General features: G+C 47.8%; 1 protein-coding gene across 1 annotated transcript in view; it reads right to left on the reverse strand.

Annotated features, from left to right (window-relative positions):
- LOC134571292 (ectonucleotide pyrophosphatase/phosphodiesterase family member 7-like) overlaps nt 1–25,013 on the reverse strand; it is a 253,094-nt gene that overhangs the window by 35,234 nt on the left and 192,847 nt on the right. The window contains exon 4 of the mRNA XM_063429466.1: nt 8,748–9,003. Coding sequence (XP_063285536.1) covers nt 8,748–9,003 — 256 coding nt within the window. The remainder of the gene's footprint in view (nt 1–8,747; nt 9,004–25,013) is intronic.

The following is a 25,013-nucleotide window of genomic DNA, read 5'->3' on the forward strand; positions in this document are numbered from 1 at the left end:
GTGCGCTGTGTGTATGTATGTGTGAGGGTGCAGTGTGTGTATGTGTGTGTGGAGGTGCACTGTGTGTATGTGTGTGGGGGTGCAGTGTGTGTATGTGTGTGGAGGTGGTGCAGTGTGTGAATATGTGTGTTGGTGGAGTGTGTGTATGTGTATGGAGGGGGTGCAGTGTATGTTTGGGATGCAGTTTGTGTATGTGTGTTGGGTGCGGTGTGAAGGTGCAGTGTGTGTGTGGAGGGGTGCAGTGTGTGCATATGGTTGGGGAGGTGCAGTGTGTGCATGTGTGTGGAGGGGGATAAGTGTGTGGAGGTGGCGCAGCATGTGTATGTATATGGAGGGGGTGCAGTGTATGTTTGAGGTGCAATTTGTGTATGTGTGTGTGGTGTGATGGGTGTGTGGTGTGGTGTGTGTGTAGGGTGCAGTGTGTGTTCGTGTGTGTGGGGGTGCAGTGTGTGTGTGGAGGGGTGCAGTGTATACATATGGTGGGAGAGGTGCAGTGTATGTTTGAGGTGCAGTTTGTGTATGTGTGTGGGATGCAGTGTATGTGTGTGGTGCGGTGTGTGTGTGTGTGCTTGTAGGGAGCAGTGTGTGTATGTGTGTAGAGGGGGTCTGCAGTGTGTATGTGGTGCAGTGTGTGCGTGTGTAGGGTGCAGTGTGTATGAGGGTGCAGTGTGTGTATGTGTGTGTGGAGGTGCACTGTGTGTATGTATGTGTGAGGGTGCAGTGTGTGTATGTGTGTGTGGAGGTGCACTGTGTGTATGTGTGTGGGGGTGCAGTGTGTGTATATGTGTGGAGGTGGTGCAGTGTGTGAATATGTGTGTTGGTGGAGTGTGTGTATGTGTATGGAGGGGGTGCAGTGTATGTTTGGGATGCAGTTTGTGTATGTGTGTTGGGTGCGGTGTGGGGGTGCAGTGTGTGTGTGTGTGGAGGGGTGCAGTGTGTGCATATGGTTGGGGAGGTGCAGTGTGTGCATGTGTGTGGAGGGGAATAAGTGTGTGTATAGGGGTGCAGTGTGTGTGTGGGGGGGTTGCAGTCTGTTTATGTTTGTGGGCGGATGCAGTGTGTGTATGTGTGTCAACGTACTGTGTTGGGAGGGCAGATATATATGTAACTTTTTACATAGCCTTGAGTGTCGCACAAGTTCATCTAATGAGTGGCCCACACTACACTTTTTGGTGGCAGTTCCCTGGTGTCTCCAAAAGTGTGACACCAGGTACAGGACCTGAATATTGGGACTGTCCCTCTGAAATTGCAACGGTTTTGAGGCAAACTAAACTAGTATATTTTAAATTAATCCTCAACGGTTTAACTGTTGATTTCAGTAATTTTTACTGCAGTAGTTCTGTGCAAAGCAAGCCTAGTACACAGCTAGACATAGTTCTATTTAGTTAATTATATTTTGCCATTTTGGCATAGTGTAACAGATGGGGAATTAACAGCGATTAACATTGCTTCAGCAGTGAAATTAACTGTTGTTATGAGATTAATTTTGTGAATTGATTTGGTTTACTTTGTTTTTATCACAGCAGCTAGTGAAGTAAATGGTTGTTTTTTTTAAGCATTTGTGTTTTTTTTAAAATTACTCATAATCTGACTGTGTGACTGAAAAGCTACAAAGTAGCTGTAAACAAAAAGATAATATCATGTGCTCGTATAAGAGGAAACCATAAGACGGCAGGAATAGTAGCACAACAGTTCAGTTTGAAGTCATATTTTCCCCAGACAACTCCTGAGGTTGTTCTCTGGAAGTGTTGTCACGGCTCAGCTGGGTACTCACCTGCCCCGGGGCACCCCCGCTGCCCTCGCGCCGGAGTTCCAGTACTGCGGCGGCTTCTTCTGTCCCTCTCACCGCCGAGGTCCGTGGCGAGCACGCCGTTGCGGCAAGATGGCGGCCGCCATGCAGACCCGGCGTTCTGCACAGGGATGAGGGGGAGAGCTGCAGATCCATAGGGGAGGAATAGGTCAGGGACTATGGTGTAAAGCAAGATGGCACGGAGTCCCTGACCTCTTTATATAACCCCTGTGTGCTCCACCTACTGGTGGGAGGTGGCCGGACATGTGATCCCAGCCTGTTGGGGAAAATTCAGCTATACACGGGACTAAGACCCTCTGGTTGATGGATGCAGACCGACCCCCTCCCTCTCCGGAATTCCGGATATCAGTTAAGAAGACAGAGACGGTTTCCAAACCAAATCGAGTTTTTTTATTGAACACAACTATCTCTGGCCCCCCAACAATGAATAATGAATGCCATATTGGATGTTATTCTTTAGGAACCCACACATGTATGAAACTACCAACAATGAGATAATGTTAGATTCTAACAAGTATTCTAATAACAGGTATATTATACTGTCTCATTGGATAGATCTATCCAGTCCTAAATCAAATCTACTTTGGAATTTATGTACTGGTACCTTACCTGAGGGAATTAAAATGTGTAAATGACAAGTGAAAGAGAGCATGCTTTGTTTTGCTTTATTTTGTTCTGTGTTTGACTTTTCGTTATGATATTCCTTTAATCAAAAAAATATAGTGTACGCTGATAAGTTATTATCTTATATTTGGCTAACTCAATATGTACTGGTGTGACTTCTATAGTTGCCCTTTGCCACTGACTGATAATAAAAGAGTTTAAAACGAATAGGTACTCATGACATGGGCCAATATAGTCCTGATCCCTAAACCAGGAAAAGATAACACACTACCTGAGGCGTAACGACCCATCTCCCTAATCAACTATGACAGCAAAATATTAGCCAAAATACTTGCAGGGAGACTGAACCCCTTCTTAACACACCTAATCCACGCAGACCAAGTCGGATTCATACAAGGCAAGCAGCTCTTCAAGAACACTTGTCGCAATATAAACGTTGTGGCAGAAATGCCTCTGCCACGTGTTTTTCGAGGGGCCTGCTTGCCAGCATCCTGCCTCAGGACTATGGGCCCTTTAACCCCTTAAGGACACATGACATGTGTGACATGTCATGATTCTGTTTTATTCCAGAAGTTTGGTCCTTAAGGGGTTAAAAACTATGTGAACAGACTTGGTTCGTGGGATTTTATATTTAATTCGGGAACCGAACAGGCGCACAAACCAGAGACCACCCGGGAGCTTGTCAAGCCTAATTGACAGTTTGTAACACTTTCCACCGAAGTGTTCATCTGGGTGGCCGCTGTTCGCATGAACGACCACGAGGTGATGGCCATCTTGTTCCCACGAATGCAGGCAGCCGTGTTTGGTCGTCGACTTCATGGAACTGTTTTCGGACACTGAAACTCCCAAACACCCATGGACTTCCAGGATCGTCTGCGTTCGGTTCTACACAACCTAGAAGGGATCGTTTGACAGGATGAGGGGAACAAGCTCCAGTATAATACTCTTGAATATGTTCGGTAGTTTGTTAGGATTCTAAACTACTGACCGAACTAGACCGACCCAACTGTTTTGGGCAGGAGCCTCATGTGCGGTCGGTCAAATTATGACTTCCATGGAAATCCCGAACCCCTGAACCAATTTGGGTGATTTTTGGATATGTGCAAAAAATAGGGGGATACAGCTGTTGTGACCTAAAAAACAATTAACAACACATAGTGTATTAGGCATGTATAAAAACACGCTACTGGGGGGCGGAGCCTAGCACCCAGACAGAGCAGACGTGCATAGACTGAGCTCCTGGAAAACTTGTGACATAAGGAGAAAATAACCCCCAAAACCTGACCCGTCTGCCTTCTGGAGGGCTACCAGCAAGAAAGGGACACCAGGGCGAACCCATCGCTACCCGATTTGCCTTAATCACCACCTGGGGACCCAAAATACCCTCCTGAGGCCCACCGTTCTCAGAGCCGGGGTGAGACGGCCGCTCTCCCCGCTCACGGGATCGTGCAGAGGTACCACAGCCTCCTTGCATCCTACCACCCCCTCCCCTTTGGACCAGTGAGGGTTATCCCGGTCTGCCATTAAGCGTCTGGAGAACCTGCTTGGATCGAGTCCTCAGCTGCACACGCAATGCATGTGACTCAAGATGGTGAATGCCGACTCAATTAGCACACACAGCCTGCACCACAGCCAAGGCCCTACACACAAAGAGACAACAGACACCCTGCAACGCTTAGAGGCAATTTTTCTCCGCTTTTGGGAGAAACTCTGGGAGTGCAAAGAGAGTGTCAAGATTAAACCGCAACTCCCGACTGACGGGGGCGAGCGTGGCCGCCTGCAGCAGGGAAGGAAGGTGTCACCCTCAGGCGCAGCGCTTGTATCAACGACCACACGGGTTCGGACCTGGAAGCATCATCCACACCCACGGAGGTGCCGGCGCTGCAAACGGCGGCAGAGCATCAGGTCCCCCAGCGCTCCCACAAGTGGAGGTAACTTGGACTCTAAGAGGAACCGAGTTAGTGGCATCGAGATGCAGGTCTTCTTACCGGCACCCACACCTGCACCCGTACAGCTGCGGCACTCCAAGGCCCATCAGCGGACTCTAAGTGCATCCCAGCAGAAGGAGTGGGCTGAGAGGGGCAGCTGCTCACATACCATCCCGGGTCTCTGGTGCTCCGCTACTCGCAACCATGGGCATATCACACAGATATGTGGACACACTTTCCAGAGGCAATACATCCTGAGGCTTTTGGTGACTCTCTCTCGAAGCTCCAGACCGTAACGCAAAACACAGGTTAGCACAGCCCGATATGTCTGGCCAGTTCAATCTTCCCACAGACCCACACTAGATGGACACACTTTTGTATAATATATGACATTTGGCAGCCTAACGTGTGATTCTGTGCACTACTTTTAGCTTCTAATAACAGCCTGTTTTTCTTAAATCTTTATGTGTTCCCATTTGTCTTATCTATTGCACTACAGTGGGTTAAGTGTGACTACCTAAACCGAGCGATAACCATACTCTTAAAGGAGACACATTAGTAATGTTAAAATACCTATGCTATTGCTAGACTAGAATGCGCATTGACATAGCCTGTTTGTGTTGTATACCTTCACTTAAAGGCAAAGCTATACTGATCTAACTACCTAAGCTTGAATATACCATAAAATTGTGCTTGTTTATCGTATACCCCGCATGTTCAGCGAGGGAACTGCCTGAGGACTGCTTTCAGGGCACCTCAAGCCTGCTTGTAACATTTATATGCACTGCAAAAATAAAAAAATGTAAAAAAAAACACGCTACTGGAAGCACTCACAGAATGGAAAAGGTCAAAGCGCCTTAAAGATGCCACCCCTAGTCCTTTAGGGGTGTTCAATAGACATCCACCTCACTTCTTGGGAACATAGGAATTCTAAACTACTGACCGAAGGAAGCAGGAACCCAAATATGAAAATAATTTATTGATAAAAAGGCAACGATTCTACTCGTTTCGTTCTAATCATAGAACTTCCTCAGGGATCGCTTCAATTCTAAAATAAAAATCACTTGTGCAATACAGATGCAGTTTGAAAACCCAGCTTAAATTCCACCCTCCCACAATCCCAATATATAGGTCTCCTCTCCTATATATTGTGTGTTACTGATCAGTTCAGTAATTGGAATTACCATCAAGTTTCTCAGCTGCTTGATGCCGCTCGTACCGCTCAGCTGTTCGCTCTGTCCATTCCCGGATGTGACTTTGCGTTGCACGGAACACTTCCATGTGTTCCAAAGATGTCACTTCCCCTGTATGTATAATGCTTAGTTGCACATGCGTCGTGATGATATTTCCTCACTTAGTCTCATAACGGTATGTTAAGAGTCCTCATTAACAGAGAAATCAAAATATGCTAATAGGGAAAGGAACACTACAAGGAGAGATATTTTTTAGAAGCTAGGTTAAGGGTTAACGCCGTTTAGGATGTTCCCTTTCTGAATGCTAAGGCAGCTAACGAATACTCCAATCAGCCGAACAGTAAATCCATACGAATAAATCCCCCCCAAGTACGAGCCAAGGCTATTGAGGGTCAAGCAGTGAACTTGTTTAATGGGGCTAACCGCCCGGTATTTATGCAGGTCTTCCACCAGGTGGACAAAAATAGTAATCACAGTGTTACATGCATGAACACTCCCCTTTAGCTGTAAAATATCCTCCTCTCTATCCTGGAGATAATTGGGAAGGAATCCAATTATCTCCAAGGATAGAGGCAAAACTCCATTTTATACATGACAGTGAAAACACATAAAAATACATAATAGGAAAACTACCGAATGCACTAGGTACAATTAACATATGCCCAGATAGCTTAGATCTGAGTGCACATTATTACCGAATGGCGGTCAGATCACATACATACAGTTCAATCACCATGGAGCTAACGTCTTTCACATAGTCTTTCGTTACACGAATGGGCTCCATGGCATGGCTATCTGGGGTAAGTCCATTCGTGCATAAAAGTACCGAACAGACCGGCGTTCGTGTGATGGAGAAATAGGAGAAGGGAGGTGGGCGGCTTCATCGGTGTTCGTGCAAACTAGTATCCGTTTTTAGTTCCATTAAATCGTCGACGAACATCGTTGGGCATTTGTATATCCGAGATGGTCGCCGCCTCGTGTTCATTATACGAATGACTGCCACCCAACCTACATTCGACAATTAAGAGGTGTCTGCGGTTAACCACAACGTTCTAATGAGGCCAAGAGGTTAACCACACTTCCATGCTGGGTGGCCGGCTGTTCGGTAGTTCATTCGGTAAAATGAAGAATAAACGTATGGGCTGTACGGACAAAGAATTAGTCGAACAAACAGACGAACCAAGGAGAAATAAAGCAGTTTAAAAGACAGAGAGGTCTGTCACAGAAGCCGTAATTCATGCTTTGCAACTGTGACAACCTGTAAAACCTCTTATTTTATTCGTTCTAAATCCTGGAGTAGAGGACACCGAAGGTGGCATCTTTAAGGCGCTTTGACCTTTTCCATTCTGTGAGTGCTTCCAGTAGCGTGTTTATATACATGCCTAATACTTTATTATACTATGTGTTGTTAATTGTTTTTTAGGTCACAACAGCTGTATCCCCCGATTTTTTGTACATTCCTGTTTGATTGGGCATCCGTGTGGGAAGGTTGCCGAGGGAAGCTTTCATTGAGTTAAGTTCTATATATTATCTTGTGTAAACACAAATTATTTTATTTTTTGTGTTTTGATATTGTTTTCGTATCTTCTTCCAATGATATTCCACATATCTTGTGCAAATTAGTTTCACACCTATGTTGCAAGTGCGAACGTTCTGATTAATTGGTGTAAATGTTCTAATGGGCCACCGGGGTGGTTCTCGTTCGGGAGGCGCACAAGCTCTTTGCGCCGGAGTGCCCCCGTGCAGTCAAAAGGCATATTAAAAAGTAAAAAAAAACTACATGGGGAAACACACATTTTATAATGGGGAATCTACAAATATAGAAGAGGGCAATTCACGGACAGCCGGCGGTCCCGCCACAGTACTTTATAAATTCCAAAGATTAGTGTGAAGTTTTTTGTATAGTTTCTTGATACTAGAATGGATTAATTAATATAGAGGTAAAACATCAGCATTTGACTATTGGGACACAACATTACAAAAAGGAAGAATAACAAATACCCTTGTATTCACATTTTTTTTAATCTTGCAGTTATGCAAACAACTATATATTCACTTTTATTTAATTTTTTTGTGCTGTGCCATGATGTCATCAGGAGTTTAAAAATCCAGTCCCCACAGGGGAGCGATAGGCTATATTGCTATTGGTCATCTCCAGCATGCAATGCTGATGATAGACACCCAACATGCATAGAATTCACATTAGTCAGACACTTTCAGCCTATCAGTGGCTAAAATGACAAACCAGGAGTTTTTCATTAGTGTTAAATCATTCAAAAATGGCTTAAAGGGACACTCCAGCCCTTTTTACTCACCTGGTTGCAGCGCCGGGAGCCTCGTGAAGCCGCGCCCCCTATTTCGTCAAAATGACTAAATAGGCGGGCGCGAGCAGGGAGCAATCAGACGCTTCCATTTGGAAGCATCATTGCTCCCTTGTGCGCATGCGCGGCTTCGCCACACATGCGCACATACTTCATATGGCGGCATTCATGTCGCCCTATGAAGTCCTGAGCGCACTACCGCGCATACGCGCGGTGTGCACGGCCGCGAGCTGAGCTGACTGACAGCGGTCTTTGCCCGCCCCCTCTCCTCTGCTGACAGGCAGGAGAGAGAAGGCGCGCACACAGTGCCTTCTCTCTCCTGCACACGTCAGACGTATTTTAATACGTCTGACGTGTACATGGCCTTTTTAGGGCCATACATGATAGGAAGTCCCTCTGGTGGCCGTCTGAGTGACAATCACTGGAGGTATTCCTATCAATCAATGTAAACACTGTATTTTCTCTGAAAATACAGTGTTTACATTAGATTGCCTGCAGGGAGCTATAGATCTCACCTGAACAACTACATTAACCCCTTAAGGACACATGACATGTGTGACATGTCATGATTCCCTTTTATTCCAGAAGTTTGGTCCTTAAGGGGTTAAGCTGTAGTTGTTCAGGTGACTGTAGTGTCCCTTTAATCCCTGAAGGTAACATGGCTTCCTATGACATGGCATCCCTCATAACAATGTAATTGACATTAAGTTGTTATTGGCACTAGAGTCAAGTGGGAGTGTACTTTTTATATATAGATCTTCTGATAAATTTGTATATATGTATGGATTGTCCATACCTTGCTGAATTACTAATTACAAAAGGAATTCAGTAAAACAAAATGTAGCATTACGTTATTTACTTTTCTTGTTACCTGATTTATCTTGGTCTGATACAGCAATATCTTCATTTTGTAAAATCATATCCTGTGTAAATGTTAATGAGCCATTGTGGGGTTCAGGAGAGACACCCAGAAGCTTACACATCAGTGGATAAATGTGAATGCTGTCAAACGGTTCAGCAATATAGTTTCTTTTAAAATCTGGCCCAAAAGCACGAAATATCATCTTCATGTCCATTTCCTTGTTATCAAATCCATGGTCTCCTTTATTAACATATAGAATTAGTCTCTGTTATGAAATAAAAAAAATAAAATGCTTAAGAATCTGTGGGACAAGTTACATGCATGAAAAAGCAGTTAGACAAAAATTTACTTATACAGCAAATCAAATTTTTACATTTTACAGGCTTACATGTCTAACTAAAAGCATTTTAAATCAGATGGGTCATTAGCATCCAATAACAAGCATAAGCATACTAATAGGGCTTGCAAAAGGGAAATAGATCTACTAAACTAGAAAATGAAAAGCTCATAACCAAGCCAATACCAAAAAGTTTAAGTACCTAGCCCTAGAAGGTTAAAAGTGAAAGTGTTGTTCGATTGGAATCTAAAATGGGTGTGCTAATTAACCCCTTATAAATTCTTATTTATTATAAAAAAAAAAATGCAAAAAAAAGAAAAAAATAGTTTTTTTCCACAGTACAGGCAATAATAACGTGTGTATAAGTGCAGCTTAAGTCTTAAAAATATTCAATTAGTTGTTCTGATTTTCAGAGTACATTATATGTGTAGGATTTCAGCTTATTTTGAAAGTTACAGGTCACAAAATACAAGGTGTAAAATACAATTTTAATGTGGAGCTCTTTTAGAATTTGGTATGTTTGTCTTGTAAGCTTAATAGCAATCACAGAAAGCAAAATTGCCGCACAAAAGTATATATTTATATAAAGCACACATCACAGGCTATTTACCTAAGGGTATTCTTACACATTTTATGTAGCCATTTCGCCAACGAATCTCTGCTATATAGTGTAGTAAAACTGTGTTTTTTTTTCAGATTTCTAAAATACACACATAAAACAAGGTTTTTTTTGTTTTGTTTTTTAAATTCTTTATTTTTGCACTGATAGACATGCAATAAAGTGACACATGTGGATTACAGAATGTTTAGAAAACAAAATAGAAAATTAATACAATTGTAAGAAAGACAAGCTGTGTCATTATTACAGTGATTATTACAGTGATTTGCAATGTCATCAGGGTTTTTCTGGGTTTTCTAATCTACATTAACTATTTACAGTGGCAGTGATTCGAGGATCTGACTGCGTTAGCTAGTTACATTTAACGACCGTAGGCCAGTGGTGTATCCTGGTTTTGTGCTGCCCTAGGCAGGACAAAACTCAGGCGCCCCCCTCCCGCCCGCCCCACCCCCATCCAACCCTTCCCCCCGCCCGCACCACCCCCACCCTTCCCCCGCCCCGCCTTCTAAATACACACACACACATTCACTTACAGATACGCATACACTAGCTAACAGAAACACACACTCGCTAACAGAAACACACGCACACTAACAGACACACTCACACTCACTAACAGACACACACTCACTAGCAGATACACACACACTCACACTAACAGACACACACACTCACACTAACAGACACACACACACACGCACTAACAGACACACACTAACAGACATACATACACACACACTAACAGACATACAAACTAACAGACATACACACACACACTAACAGACACACACTAACAGACATACACACACACACACACACACACACACTAACAGACACACACTGACATACACACACACACACTAACAGACATTCACACACACACACTAACAGACATTCACACACACACACTAACAGACATTCACACACACACACTAACAGACAGACACACACACACACTAACAGACAGACACACACACCCACACTAACAGACACACACACACACACACACACACACACTAACAGACATACACACTTACTCACATATTTAACACTTTTTTTTTTTTTTTTTAATTTACCCCCCCAGCCTCCTTACCTTTGGGAATGCTGGGGGGTTCCTATTTCTCCCTGGTGGTCCAGTGGCTGCTGGGCAGTGCTGGCGGGCGGGCGGGCGGCCGGCGAGGGAGCACTTCCTCTGAGCTGTCTGCTCAGCTCCCTCACGCGCCGCACAGTGAGGCTGGGAGGCGGAGCCGGAATATGACATCATATTCCGGCTCCCAGCCTCACTGTGCGGCGCGCGAGGGAGCTGAGCAGACAGCTCAGAGGAAGTGCTCCCTCGCCGGCTGCCCGCCCGCCAGCACTGCCCAGCAGACCGCCCAGACAGCATGTCAGTTAGCCGCAAGGCTAACAAGGCATTTGCCCTGGGCGTTTGGGGGCGGCTTTTTTTGCCGCCCCCTGGAAAATGCCGCCCAAGGCAAATGCCTTGTTTGCCTCGCGGCTAATACGCCCCTGCCGTAGGCTTGAAGAAAGGTGTTTACACAGTTACCAGTGATTACGGTACATTCCTTCGTTACATAACGATTACACCAGCCCTTGCATGGAGCCTTTACTAGCTTGGGACAGTTAACAGTATCCATTTGTTTATGTTGGCTGGATTCCTGCCAGTCCCCTCCTCCTGCCGGGGTGCACGTCTAGAGTGCTTGCGAGAAGAAAGGACAGGAAGAAAGACAGGATATCAGAAAGAGAAAAAATGAAGAAGAGGTATGTGGTCTCTTGGTTTGCTAGATCCAGGATCGTATCAATCTTCCAGTGAGTCTTGGTGGTCAGAGTCTCCTGTGTGTCGCATTGCACCCTAAGGACCTACATCCAATTGGTTGGCACATGGGGCCTACAGATCTTGAGTGTAATTTGCGACAGATGTAACTTATATAAGCTTGCGGTGGCCGCCTTTCCCCCCTGTACCATGTGTTTTAGTCTTATCTGATCTCTCAGGCCTATGTAGCTGCATAGTGTCAGAATTTAGCTAGGCAGGTAGAGATAGGAAGATAACAGTGTTGCATAAAGGGATAGGAAAGATGGATCCGGTGGTACTAGAAGAAAGAGAAAGAAGGGGGGGATGAGGGAAAGGGGGGGGGGGGGCGTCGAGGAGTATTGTCCGGTCAATCCTTTGAACCATGGTCCCCAGGGCTGCTAAATGATTGATCCCCAGGGGCTATCTTCCCAGGGGGCCCATATTTTCCTGGCTGCTAGAGTTATGTTATGCATGAGTTTTTGTTCGTGTCTAGTCCACCCATCTATTGTCCTGCTAAGTAGGTATACCCACGGGTCTAGGGGGGGTGCCCTGTTCAGTATCTGGGTCAGGAGGTCTTTAATTTGTTGCCAAAAACTCGCTATCAGGGGGCATTCCCACCACATGTGGATATACGTCCCTTTTTCACCACACCCTCTCCAGCATACGTCAGTGGTGCTCTTTTTCATTTGGTATAGTTTAACTGGGGTTGTGTACCAGCGGAGCATTGTCTTGATTGCTTGCTCTTGGAACGTTACGCATACTGAGGATTTGTGGTTGGCCTCCCATATCTCCTGCCACTCTATCCCTTAGAGCTGCTCCCCTAGGTCCCTCTCCCAGTGGTTCGTGTAAGTCAGCTCTCCTCCGTCACTTGTGGCCGAGCAGAGGTGGGCGTACAGTCGCGTTATCAGTCCCCTAGGTATATGGTCCTGACAGCAGATTTGTTCGAAGAATGTCATGGGCTTTAGGGCCGCTGTTCGGACCCATGTATGCTTTACAAAATCTTTAATTTGTAGGTAGCGGAAGAAATCCGCAGGGGTGAGGTGTCCCCTTTGCATGCAAGGTGTCAAAAGTCACTACCCCCGCGTCCTGCACCAGCTGGTGTATGTGCTGTAGACCTATTCTCTCTAGGTTTCTAAAGTTGCGCGCTGCCATACCCAGAGGGAATGCTCTGTTTCGTAGGTACGGCATCAGGGGTGACGGTGCCGAAGCCAGCCCGTATTGCTGTTGTGCTCTGTCCCAAACATGTATAGAGTTCAGGATAGCTGGGCAAGTCGATCTAATGATCGGTCTGTGGTCCTTGGGGACCCAGATGAGCAGCTGTGGTATGTCAGCCCCCACCATCAATGCCTCCAAGTCCACCCATTTCCTCTCTCCGGGTGGGGAATGCCATAGGGCTACCTGCGACAATTGTGTCGCCATATATTATCTGAACAGATTGGGCAAGCCCAGTCCACCTCTGTTTTTTGGCCTGTGCAATAATTGTCTTGATATCCTGTGGCGTTTGTTTTGCCACACGAAGTTACCTATGGCTTGTTGCAAAGGTGCTAGATGTGTCTTGGAGACGTGAATGGGCAGAGACTGGAAATAAAACAGTATCCTAGGCAGGATATTCATTTTGACCGCATGGATCCTCCCTATCCAGGAAATGGGCCTGTCAGTCCAAGTCTCTAGTTCCCTGATGAGCTGTCTCAGGAGCGGCGTATAGTTCTGGGAGTACAGGTGGTCGGGTGCTGCTGTCAGTTTAATGCCCAGATATTTGATCGCCTGGCGTTCAATGCTTATATGGTGCGCCCTTCGGAGCACTGCCAGCTCCCCTTCTGGGATCTCTATGGGGAGGGCGCTGGATTTGGTCATGTTGGCTCTGTATCCTGAGACAGCTCCATAGGCCTCCAGGACTCCCTGCAGGGCCCTCATTGAGTTGACGGGGTCAGTGAGAGCCAGGAGCACATCATCCGCGTACGCCGACACCAGGAATTCCCTGCCTCCCACCCGTACCCCCCGGATGTCTGGGTGATGTCTAAGGGCTTGGAGAAGGGGCTCCAGGGAAAGCACAAAAAGGAGCGGGGACAGTGGGCACCCCTGTCTGGTGCCATTGAATAGTTTGAACGGTTGTGGTGGGGCACCTGAAATTTTGACCTGTGCTCGCACGTTGGTGTACATGGCTTTGATCAGTGTTATGGCCTGCTCGGGGAATCCCATGTGGGACAGGAGTGTGAACAGGTATGTCCATGTGACCCTATCGAACGCTTTTTCAGCGTCTAAGGAGACCAGTAGGGTCTGGACGTGTGTAGTTTTCTGTTTCCAAATTATGTCAATGTTCCGTCGGGTGTTCTCAAATAGTTGTCTGCCCTGCACGAACCCCACCTGGTCTGCGTCCACCAGCGTAGCTAAAAATGGGTTTAGTCTGGTCGCCTGGATTTTAGCCAGGATTTTCATGTCATGGTTAATCAGTGAGATTGGTCTATAACTGCTAGGGATGCTTGGGTCTTTGTCCGGTTTGGGCAGCAAGACTATGGTTGCTAGTGCCATGTCCCGTTCTGGGGTACCCCCTGTTCTAAACTCGTTAAATAGGGTAGCTAGTGTCAGGGTACCTGTGGTCTCTACCTCCGAAAGAGGTAGAGACTTAGCTGTTCCTTCATCCAGACGGCCTGATGGCTCCCTTCCCCACGGTCTATCCGGTCATGCAAGGCCGGCCGCGAGGGAGTGACTGCCTTTTACAGCATCTAGGCAGGAAGTTGTCATCAGGACACTCCTCCGGAACGACCTGTCACTCAATTGCTGCAGGACCAATCAGGACGCCTCGGAGGCGTGGTTACTGCTCTGAACAGGGTATTTAACAGAGCTTCTTTCATTAGCTCATTGCCCTGTCGTGGTTCTAGCTTGTTCTAGTCACTCAGTGCTTGTGTATTCTATTATCCCTTTTGGTTTTGACCCGGCTTGTTTACCTTACTCTGCTTATCTCTGTTACCCTTGATTCGGCTTGTCTCTCGCTTACCTGTCTTCTGTTACCCTCGACCTCGGCTTGTCTTTGACCATTCTATACTGTACTACTTACGTTAGTCCGGCCATTCTAAGGTCCGGTATACGTATCTGGCTACTGTTTGTACTCTGCGTGTTGGATCCCTGTCCCGATCCTGACAGCTAGTTGGGGCGCTAGTTCGTCTCTGAATTCTTTATAGTAGCTGCCATCGAAGCCGTCTGGTCCGGGAGCTTTATTCCCCTTCAGGGCCGCTATGGCCTGCGCTACCTCTTCCGGTGTGATTTCCGCCCCTAGTGCCTCCACTCCCTCCTGCGCTAGCCTGGGCAGCCCCAGGTCCGCCAGGAACTTTTTTGCCAGTGCCTCATCCTCTGCCGTTCTCAACTCTGAGCCCGGTGTGTGGTTGTAAAGGGTTTTATAGTAGTCTGTGAAGACCTCCGCTATGTCATGGGGACTAGTTTTGGTCGTTCCGTCATTGTGTTTAATGGATGTGATGTGGCCCCCTCTCTGTCTGGGTTTTAGAACTCTCACTAAGAGTGTGTCCATTTTGTTTGCGTGTTCGTAGAAGGTCCTTTTGGACCACCTGATAGATTTGGCCGTGTCGTCGAGTAGTAGCCGACGTATTGCCAGCCTCAGCTCCTTAAGTCGTCCCTCATTTAGGTCATTTGGGCTGCTCTGGTGTTGCTGTTCCGCCCTCTTCAGGTCAGTCAGTAGTACCTCTAGTTCCCTGAACTTTAGTTTATTTTTGGCTGTTGCTAATTTTATAAGGGTGCCTCTAATGACTGTCTCGTGGGCTGCCCAGACTGTCGCTAATGTCACGTCTGGGGTGATATTGGTCTCAAAGAAGCTAGTGAGCTCTGTTCTGATCTGGGAGGCTATAGTCTGGTCTTTTAAGAGGGAGGCATTAAGTCTCCACGTCCACGGGGTCGCCTCGCTCAATCTCCCCAGTGTCATTGAGATGTCTGCATGATCCGACCACGAAATGGACCCAATGTCCGTATTAGTTATCCTTGGTAGGCTCCTACTGTTTACCAGGAACATGTCTATTCTAGAGTAAGATCCATGTGGGGCCGAGAAGAACGTGTAGTCCCTTGTACCCGGATGATGTGCTCTCCAAATATCCACCAACCCCGCCTCCTTCATGAACCGTTGTGTATCCTGGCTCCCCCTCCCCTGGGACCGCTGTATGCTGCTGCCTGCCCGCCTGTCTACCGCCGGGCTGGGCGTAGCATTCATATCTCCTACACGATGATCACACCGTGGTGTAGGGCTTGGATTTTGGTCCGCAGCTTCTCCCAGAAAGCTGCTTCTGGGTGGTTTGGTGCGTAGAGGTTGATTAAATGAATGTGATGGGACAGTAAGGTGCCCGACACGATAACGTATCTCCCCTCTGGGTCTGATTCGGTGGACAGGACTCTAACGGGGCAGCTGTTCCTTATAAGGATCGCTACCCCGTTACGTTTGCGCAACGTCCTGGCCTCGTATGTTGAGCTGTAGGAGTGGAAATTTAGCCTGTCTCGGTAAGTGCATTTCTTGAATAAAAGCTATGTAAGTTCCCATCCGTTTGAGTTCTCTAAATAGTAGGCGCCTTTTATTCGGGGAGTTTAGGCCCTTTACATTCAGTGATGTGAGTTTAACAGTCAGTAGTCCTCTCAGCTCTATCTGCTATAGTCCACGCCCACTCGCGCGTCTGTCGCGCCCCTCTCCTCTGTGTCCCCCCCGCCGCCCCCTGGGTTAGTGAACAAGAAGGGGAGAAGGAGGGGAGAGAAAGAAAGAAAAGAAAAAGTGAAAGAAAGTAGAAAAGACATGGAGCACCTCCCACGCTCCACCTACAGCGTCTGGTCTTACCCTCCGCCAGACTGTCATTGGGGTCAAGCCCCTGCCTCTCGTCCGCGTCCAGTGCTTGGAAGAGAAACAGGTTTGTGAGCCCTCCCCTGTACGCGCTGTTGTGCTTGAGGTGACGGCTGTTAGACACCAATTCTCAGGCTAACAGTAAATATGCTGGGAAATCATTTAACAACATAGTATTCAAGAATAACATCATCCTAACTTTGCGGTACCTCTAACCCATGTGTAAGGGTTTGTTTTGCACGGGGGCATAATGGGGGTATCTGTTGCACTTCTCTCCCGTCTGCCTCCCCTGAGCCTGAGCCGCCCTCCCCGACCCACCCCTCCCGCCTGGGGGTGCTATGTTTCATTCCGTTTGCGGGGGGGGAATCATGGAATTATGTGTCTCTCCTTGCGAGGCCTAACCCTGGTGTGACCCCTTTAGTGAGTGCCAGGTCAGCGGCGCGTTAAAGTACGTGATTGCAGGGGTCTCTCATGGTTTGGTGAGCAGTGTTGCGCATGGGCCTCTGTTAGGTGTGGAGATGTGTGGTGTGTGCACTGACCGTTTTGTGGTGGTATTCTGTACGGCGTTGTTTCCTTACTTGTCCACTTCTATAGTATTATTTCTTTTTTTTTTTTAAATAAATATTTTTATATATTATTTTTCTTTTTTGATATTTTCCCCCCCTTTTTTTTTTTTTTTATATTTCGTTATAACTGTGAGGTCATGAGTGTTGGTTGTGTTTCTTAGTATTCTTTTAAAAATGGTTTGTTTTAATTCCCCCCCCCCCTTTTTTTTTGAAGTTCCCTATTTGTAGTGTATGTAGCTTACCCCCCCCCCCTTTGAGTAATAAATGTCTTGTGGCGGTCTCCCCCATGACGCAAGGCTAGCTATGGAAGCTCCCTTCCCCCCGCTAGCTGAGTGCCCGCTCCCCCTTTGGGAACACTGTATGGGTGCCTCCTATCTTGGCCGGCTCATCAAGCACCGTTTTTGGGGCGCCCAGGGTCCCGCTCCAGTGATCCTTGTTGTAACGGAGCTCCGGGTACCCCGACCGAGTACCCTCCGTTGATGGATGCTCCTAGCGCTCTCAGAGGACTCCAAGCACTGCAGACGACACCACAACCACCGCAGGCTCCACAACCGCCGTAGCTTAACTGGAGCCGCGCCGTCTTCCTTCCACCCTGGATCGGCTTCTGTCCTCCAGGACCGTGTGGGGAAGACCTCTCCTCCAGGAGAGCGTATCCGGAACAAGCTCTTACAAGAGCTAAGTGATTAAGAGCTCAGGGGAATATGCAGCGCATAGCAATCCCCAGTGTGATATAGCAGTTCCCTCCAATAACGAGACACGGCTACGTATTGAGGGTCAGAAGAGGTCTGAGGACTGGAACACCCAGCCTGCTTTTTATTAGGATCAGGTACATACAGGACACTCCCAGGGGGAGGATGAAATTGACCAATCACATGCATGGTAACACCCCCACGTCTCCTCCCCTCAGATAAACACATAACCCAATTAAAACATACATTATTTTACCCAAGTTCTGGATGTACCCCAAAAACAGGGGGTACAGCTTTAAATCTGGTATCCCCAAATAGCCCTTGTTCAGGGGAGCAGTCTGTCCAAAAATCAGCCCATTCGGATGGATGGTTCGGGAGATACAGGGCTCCAAAGTTTTGACCGACCGCAGAGACCAACTAGCCGAAAATAGTTCCATGAGTTTTGGCCTTGCGGTCGGTCTCCGTTCGCACGGTAAAATAGACGAAATTCTTGCCATCCATTCGCATCTTTGTGGTCGCTAGAATCCCCATACTAAGTTAAGTATAACTACCGAACGGCCGGTCGTTCGGTAGTTTCCGTGCGTATTTCTGGATGTCTGGAGGTCTTAGCGGTATTCGCCTGTTTGTGCTTCCGATTTCAGTTCCATGCGTTCACAGGCAAACACCGCTGTTCGCACGCAAGATGGCCGCGAACACGTGGAAAAGTCCCGAAATGGCGGCCACCTATTCAGAGCACAAAGAATTCGCATGAAATCATGCGAACGGCTGTATTCTCCAGTAATGTGATTCTTATGCAATATATTCGCCTAAATCTCCTGGCTGTTAGGTTATATTAGTAGTCCAAACCTACAGCATAGATAAAGGGAAAAAGGACAGTCTAATACAAGTCCATATGCCTGAATACAGGGTTTACAGTGCAATATAGTCCAGGACCATAGTCGCAGGGGAGGAGGCAGGCAAGCAGGCCTCTCCAGGACAAAGTGGCGAAGGGCACTTCGTCACACATCTCCCCTTTGGGGGGAAGACTAACCAGGCACCTGACCTTCTGTCGGTCAGTGCCTCCGTTAGTCGATCCACCAACCCACAATAAACAGATGTCCGAGTGGCCCCCCCACAACATCAAAGTACAGGAACAGCCCACCCACAACACACAGTCACTGCACCTGGGTATTTGGCTGTGGTAATGAGGCCACATGCCGAGGGTACTTGAAGGGCAGAGGCCAACTGCACTCTGCCCAGATGCCAGCTCTTCTGCTGGGGTAGCCTGCAGGACATCAGGCTCTGGACCAGGGACAAAGGTAGGGCAGAGGCCGACTGCACTCTGCCCAGCTGCCAGCTCTTCTGCTGGGGTAGCCTGCAGGACATCAGGCTCTGGACCAGGGAAAAAGGTAGGGCAGAGGCCGACTGCACTCTGCCCAGCTGCCAGCTCTTCTACTGGGGTAGCCTGCAGGTCATCAGGCTCTGGACCAGGGACAAAGGTAGGGCAGAGGCCGACTGCGCTCTGTCCAGCTGCCAGCTCTTCCGCTGGGGTACTGAGACCATAATCCGGCTCAGTAGTTAAGGGAACCTGGACGTCAGGAGGGGTTAGCATCGCCTCCGTTAACCCTGGTGCCACGCTAGGAGTTAGCTGGGGAGGGGAATTTGTACTTACCCCCTCCTCTGGGTGTCCCGGTGAGGGTAGTTGGGGATCTGGAAAGGCTGTCCAGCATCCCTGTAGGTCAGGCACAGAGACCACGGTCCCATCTGCGCCGTCTGGAGGATTGGTGTCTCCCCTTGTTGGGGAAAGCTGCCGCTGGGGAGAGGGGGTGCTGTGCTCCTCTCCTGGAAACACAGGCTGCCGCTGGAGAGGGAGACCGCCTGTCTCCACTCCCTTACCATGGTCCTGTTGCTGTAGAGAGGGACCAACTGTCTCTGCTCTCTGTAGGACACACTGCTGCTGGGGGGGAAGAACGGCACCTTCGGCCCCCTGGGGTCCACACTGCCGCTGGAGAGGGAGACCGCCTGTCTCCGCTCCCTTACCATGGTCCTGTTGCTGTAGAGAGGGACCAACTGTCTCTGCTCTCTGTAGGACATACTGCTGCTGGGGGGGAAGGACGGCACCTTCGGCCCCCTGGGGTACACACTGCCGCTGGAGAGGGAGACCGCCTGTCTCCACTCCCTTACCATGGTCCTGTTGCTGTAGAGAGGGACCAACTGTCTCTGCTCTCTGTAGGACACACGGCTGCTGGGGGGGAAGGACGGCACCTTCGGCCCCCTGGGGTACACACTGCCGCTGGAGAGGGAGACCGCCTGTCTCCACTCCCTTACCATGGTCCTGTTGCTGTAGAGAGGGACCAACTGTCTCCGCTCTCTGTAGGACACACGGCTGCTGGGGGGGAAGGACGGCCCCTTCGGCCCCCTGTAACTCACGCTGTTGTTGGGGCGCAGGGACGGAATACTTTGCCCTCACTGCCCGATATTCTGCTTCCATCTGCAGATACTCCGCCAGTTCTCTCCTCATTCTTGGTATCATTTCCTCGGTTAGAAGGGGCCCGTAGATAGCCAACCGCCGCTTCAGCATAGCGTCAAACTGTACGTGACTATACCAATAGTCCAGTTTTGCTGGGTGTTCCCAGGATGCTGTTCCTCGCCCTAGGGAAGCCATCCTGTTGTAGCCAGGGGCGCTGCCCAATGGCTAGCGTTGCCCTCAATTGTAACTCCAAACGTTACCCGTGTCTCTGAGCTGCTTCTCCTCGCACTAGGACGCCATCCCACCGCTGCCACCAATGTAACGGAGCTCCGGGTACCCCGACCGAGTACCCTCCGTTGATGGATGCTCCTAGCGCTCTCAGAGGACTCCAAGCACTGCAGACGACACCACAACCACCGCAGGCTCCACAACCGCCGTAGCTTAACTGGAGCCGCGCCGTCTTCCTTCCACCCTGGATCGGCTTCTGTCCTCCAGGACCGTGTGGGGAAGACCTCTCCTCCAGGAGAGCGTATCCGGAACAAGCTCTTACAAGAGCTAAGTGATTAAGAGCTCAGGGGAATATGCAGCGCATAGCAATCCCCAGTGTGATATAGCAGTTCCCTCCAATAACGAGACACGGCTACGTATTGAGGGTCAGAAGAGGTCTGAGGACTGGAACACCCAGCCTGCTTTTTATTAGGATCAGGTACATACAGGACACTCCCAGGGGGAGGATGAAATTGACCAATCACATGCATGGTAACACCCCCACGTCTCCTCCCCTCAGATAAACACATAACCCAATTAAAACATACATTATTTTACCCAAGTTCTGGATGTACCCCAAAAACAGGGGGTACAGCTTTAAATCTGGTATCCCCAAATAGCCCTTGTTCAGGGGAGCAGTCTGTCCAAAAATCAGCCCATTCGGATGGATGGTTCGGGAGATACAGGGCTCCAAAGTTTTGACCGACCGCAGAGACCAACTAGCCGAAAATAGTTCCATGAGTTTTGGCCTTGCGGTCGGTCTCCGTTCGCACGGTAAAATAGACGAAATTCTTGCCATCCATTCGCATCTTTGTGGTCGCTAGAATCCCCATACTAAGTTAAGTATAACTACCGAACGGCCGGTCGTTCGGTAGTTTCCGTGCGTATTTCTGGATGTCTGGAGGTCTTAGCGGTATTCGCCTGTTTGTGCTTCCGATTTCAGTTCCATGCGTTCACAGGCAAACACCGCTGTTCGCACGCAAGATGGCCGCGAACACGTGGAAAAGTCCCGAAATGGCGGCCACCTATTCAGAGCACAAAGAATTCGCATGAAATCATGCGAACGGCTGTATTCTCCAGTAATGTGATTCTTATGCAATATATTCGCCTAAATCTCCTGGCTGTTAGGTTATATTAGTAGTCCAAACCTACAGCATAGATAAAGGGAAAAAGGACAGTCTAATACAAGTCCATATGCCTGAATACAGGGTTTACAGTGCAATATAGTCCAGGACCATAGTCGCAGGGGAGGAGGCAGGCAAGCAGGCCTCTCCAGGACAAAGTGGCGAAGGGCACTTCGTCACACTTGTGTACCCGCCCGTAACCCCACACTCCTAGAAATGGTTGTCTCAATGGCAGTCAGTCGGGAAGTCTGTAATACTCCCCGTGGGGTCCACAGGTGTGGCAAGAGGCCTGCAAGTCGCATATGAAACGTAGCATATAATAGAGAGAACATAAAAATATGCAATAGACACATAAACTTTAACTGGTTGGGTGCTTGGGGCTCTCAAATACGCCAGTGCCTTCCGGCCACTGTCCCTCTCCCGCTTCTGCCCCCTGTGAGTTGAAGACATGTCGTTGTGCGCTTTCCCGCCAAGGAAGTAACAAGATGGCCGGGAAGCCAGTCCATGTCCCCACTGTGTCCCTTCCATGTGTTGATGGCGGGGCCCCCGATACCCCCTCCCAATAAACCTGGAGGACCCCCCCTCGGCAAGGCTTAGCCGCTATGGCAATAACAGTGGTGACCACCCAAAGCTGTCCCGGTTCCCCCCTGGAAGGGCTTGTGTCCCCCAACACCCCGTACAATACCCTGCTCCGAGGTCAGCGCCGGCGTGCTCCCACCTCCTGCCACTCGGTCGGGAGAGTTTCCAGGTCGTGGGTTGTCGGCCGTGGCGCCGGCAGGTTGCCGCTAGGATTGATGCCCAGGGTCTCCAGGAAGCTCTTCGGTTCTCCACTGAGGGTGAGGGTGTGGGTTTTCCCTCCCCGGAACGCCATCAATCGAAAGGGAAATCCCCAGGCGTATAGGATATTCGCCTTGCGTAGGGCCTCCGTGACAGGCCTCATCTCCCGCCGTCGCTGGAGCGTGCTTGGGGCCAGGTCTTGGTATATTTGAATTTCTTTCCCCTCGTGCTCCATTCTGGCCTCCCTGCTCTTCCTCATCAAGGCCTCTTTGGTTTGGTAATATAAAAATCTAACGATGACATCTCTTGAGGGGTTCACCTCGGGTCTTCTGGCTCGCAGGGCCCTGTGCGCCCTTTCCATGTGTCATCTTTCCTCAGGGAGGTCCGGCAGCAGGGGCTTAAAGATAGCCATTAACACGGCCGGTAGTGTGCCCTCCTTCTCCCCCTCCGGTAAGCCGCGTATGCGGAGATTGTTTCGCCGCGACCTGTTGGCCATGACTTCAATGGCGAGTTCCGCCTCCGCCACGCGGGCCGCCAACCCGTTGATAGTGGTAACTGCCATGTTGTGGGCCTTGGTTGTGGTTTCCAGCCGCTCTTCAAGGCGGGCCGTTCGCGTGCCCAGCGCGGCAATTTCGTTCCGGAGGAGCATTGTGGAGTTATCAATTTCGCCTGCGAGGTAAGTCTGCACCTCAGCCAGGCGCTCCAATATGCGCGTGGTCTCCCCCTTACGGCACTCTCCCCCTTGGGCCTCGTGTGGTGAAGGGGGCCGAGATGAAGGGCTCCGCCCGGTGCCATCTTGGGGCTCGGCAGGCCCGATCTTGTGGGCCGTCATGAGGTCCAGGACCGATGTTCCCCCCTCCGTCCCCCTCTTGGATTGTTTCTTGGGGTTCCGTTTCTCCATGGTCGGGGTTTGGTTGGTGTGCGAGTCGGTAATTGCCGTTTTTGAGGCTAAAGTATGCTATATTCAGCGCGTTGGGGCCGGAGCTCTACTCAGGCACGTCCAGCTCGGTCTCTGGCCAGGCCACGCCCCCAAAAACAAGGTTTTTTAATGTGTATTTCATAAAGCTGATGCATACTACTGCTGTAGAAAACCCCATATTGTGTTCAGCCATATCTACTGAGTAAAATGATACCTCCAATCTATGCCTTTGCCACTATCCTGTGAGGTTACAGTGCCATAAAGAGACCTGACGATTTCAGTTTTCACAGTGATAATTTTGATAGATGAATTTGATGGGGGCAAGTCTCATTTTGGGGCATTGTAGCAGTTCGACTGTTGAATTTATCCCTCAAGGACATACCATTTGTGAAAGTAGACACTACAGTGTATCTCATATGGTGAATATTGTGCCTTAATGTGATGGCATTTTTTCACCAGTTTATGTCAAACTTTGTGGTAATATATATTTTTTAGCATTTTTTACATACACATTATACATTTTTTGGGGTCATTTTTCAAGTCTAGTATGTGCCAGAAAAACCCCATAATTATGCTCAGAAAACTCTTCTGAATAAAACAATACCCCCAATGTATGTCTTTGCCACTATCCTGTGATGCTACAGTGCCTTAAAAGAGTCCTGCCCATTAAAGATTTTACAATTAGAATTTTGATAAATGGCTTTGATGTGTCTATATCACATTTTAGGGCATTGTAATAGTTTAACAGTTAAAATCACCCCATAAATGCATACCATTTTTGAAAGTAGACACCACGGCTAGGTCATATGGTATATTTTGAGCTTTATTATACAGTTATGTTAGCACCAATTTCTTTCAAAGGTTATCATATTGTTTTATTTTTGCATTTTTATACACACATGTTGTATTTTAGTGGTTAATTTTGGAAACTTGATATATGCTACTGTAAATTAAATCACTAAATTATTCTCAGCTATATTTCCTCAGTACAAAATGACCCCCTTTGTATACCTTTTTTTGTGAAAATACAGGGCTAAAATCATACCCAGCTCAGTCCAGTTTTTTTTTTTTTTTTTTATGGCAAACTGACGATGGGTCTTTGTTTCATTTTGGGGCATTTTAGTCGCTCATATATTTAAATTACGCCACCAATGCATACCATTTGCAAAAGTGGACACCATGGCGACTCTCACATAAAATATTATAAGCTTTATTGAAGTGACATTTTGTTACCATTTTGTTTCCAAGTTTGTGGTATTCATTTTTATTTTTACATACACATAGTATTTTTGATGCTTATTTTTTAAATTTTGTGTGTCCCACTGTCATAAAATTATCTTAGCTGAACTCAGCAACATCTTCTCAGTACAAATATACCTCATATGTATATCTTTGGAAAGTAGTAAACTTAAACCAAGCCCTAATTCTAAACCAAATCCTAATCCTAAATCTAACCCTCAATCTAATCATAAACCCTTACCACAATCCTAACCCATAACGTAATCCCATGTGTAACCCTAATTATAACCTTAATCCTAATCTCAATCCTACCTTTAGCAATAGTGTTAAAATGATTCCTCCTGCTGGTGTCAGCAGAGGAATTCCCTTGCTTTATTCAGCAAGGGATGCCCCTGCTGACCCTAATCCTAATCTGAACCATAATCTGAATCCTAATCTGAAACATAATCCCAATACTACAATTAATTATAAACCTAATCTTAAACATAAATGTAATAATAAAACCCAATAAAAAAACCTGATAATAAATCTAGTACTTATTCTAAAACAAATAATAATCCTTAATTGTAATCCTTAATTTAATCTTAATCCCAAAGGTTTCCTTCTACTAATATCAGTACTGATATTAGTAAAGGGATTTTAAACTAAAACAGACAGTGGTATGTTGCTGCC

The sequence above is a fragment of the Pelobates fuscus genome, chromosome 8, assembly GCF_036172605.1.
Source record: "Pelobates fuscus isolate aPelFus1 chromosome 8, aPelFus1.pri, whole genome shotgun sequence".
NCBI lineage: Eukaryota > Metazoa > Chordata > Amphibia > Anura > Pelobatidae > Pelobates > Pelobates fuscus.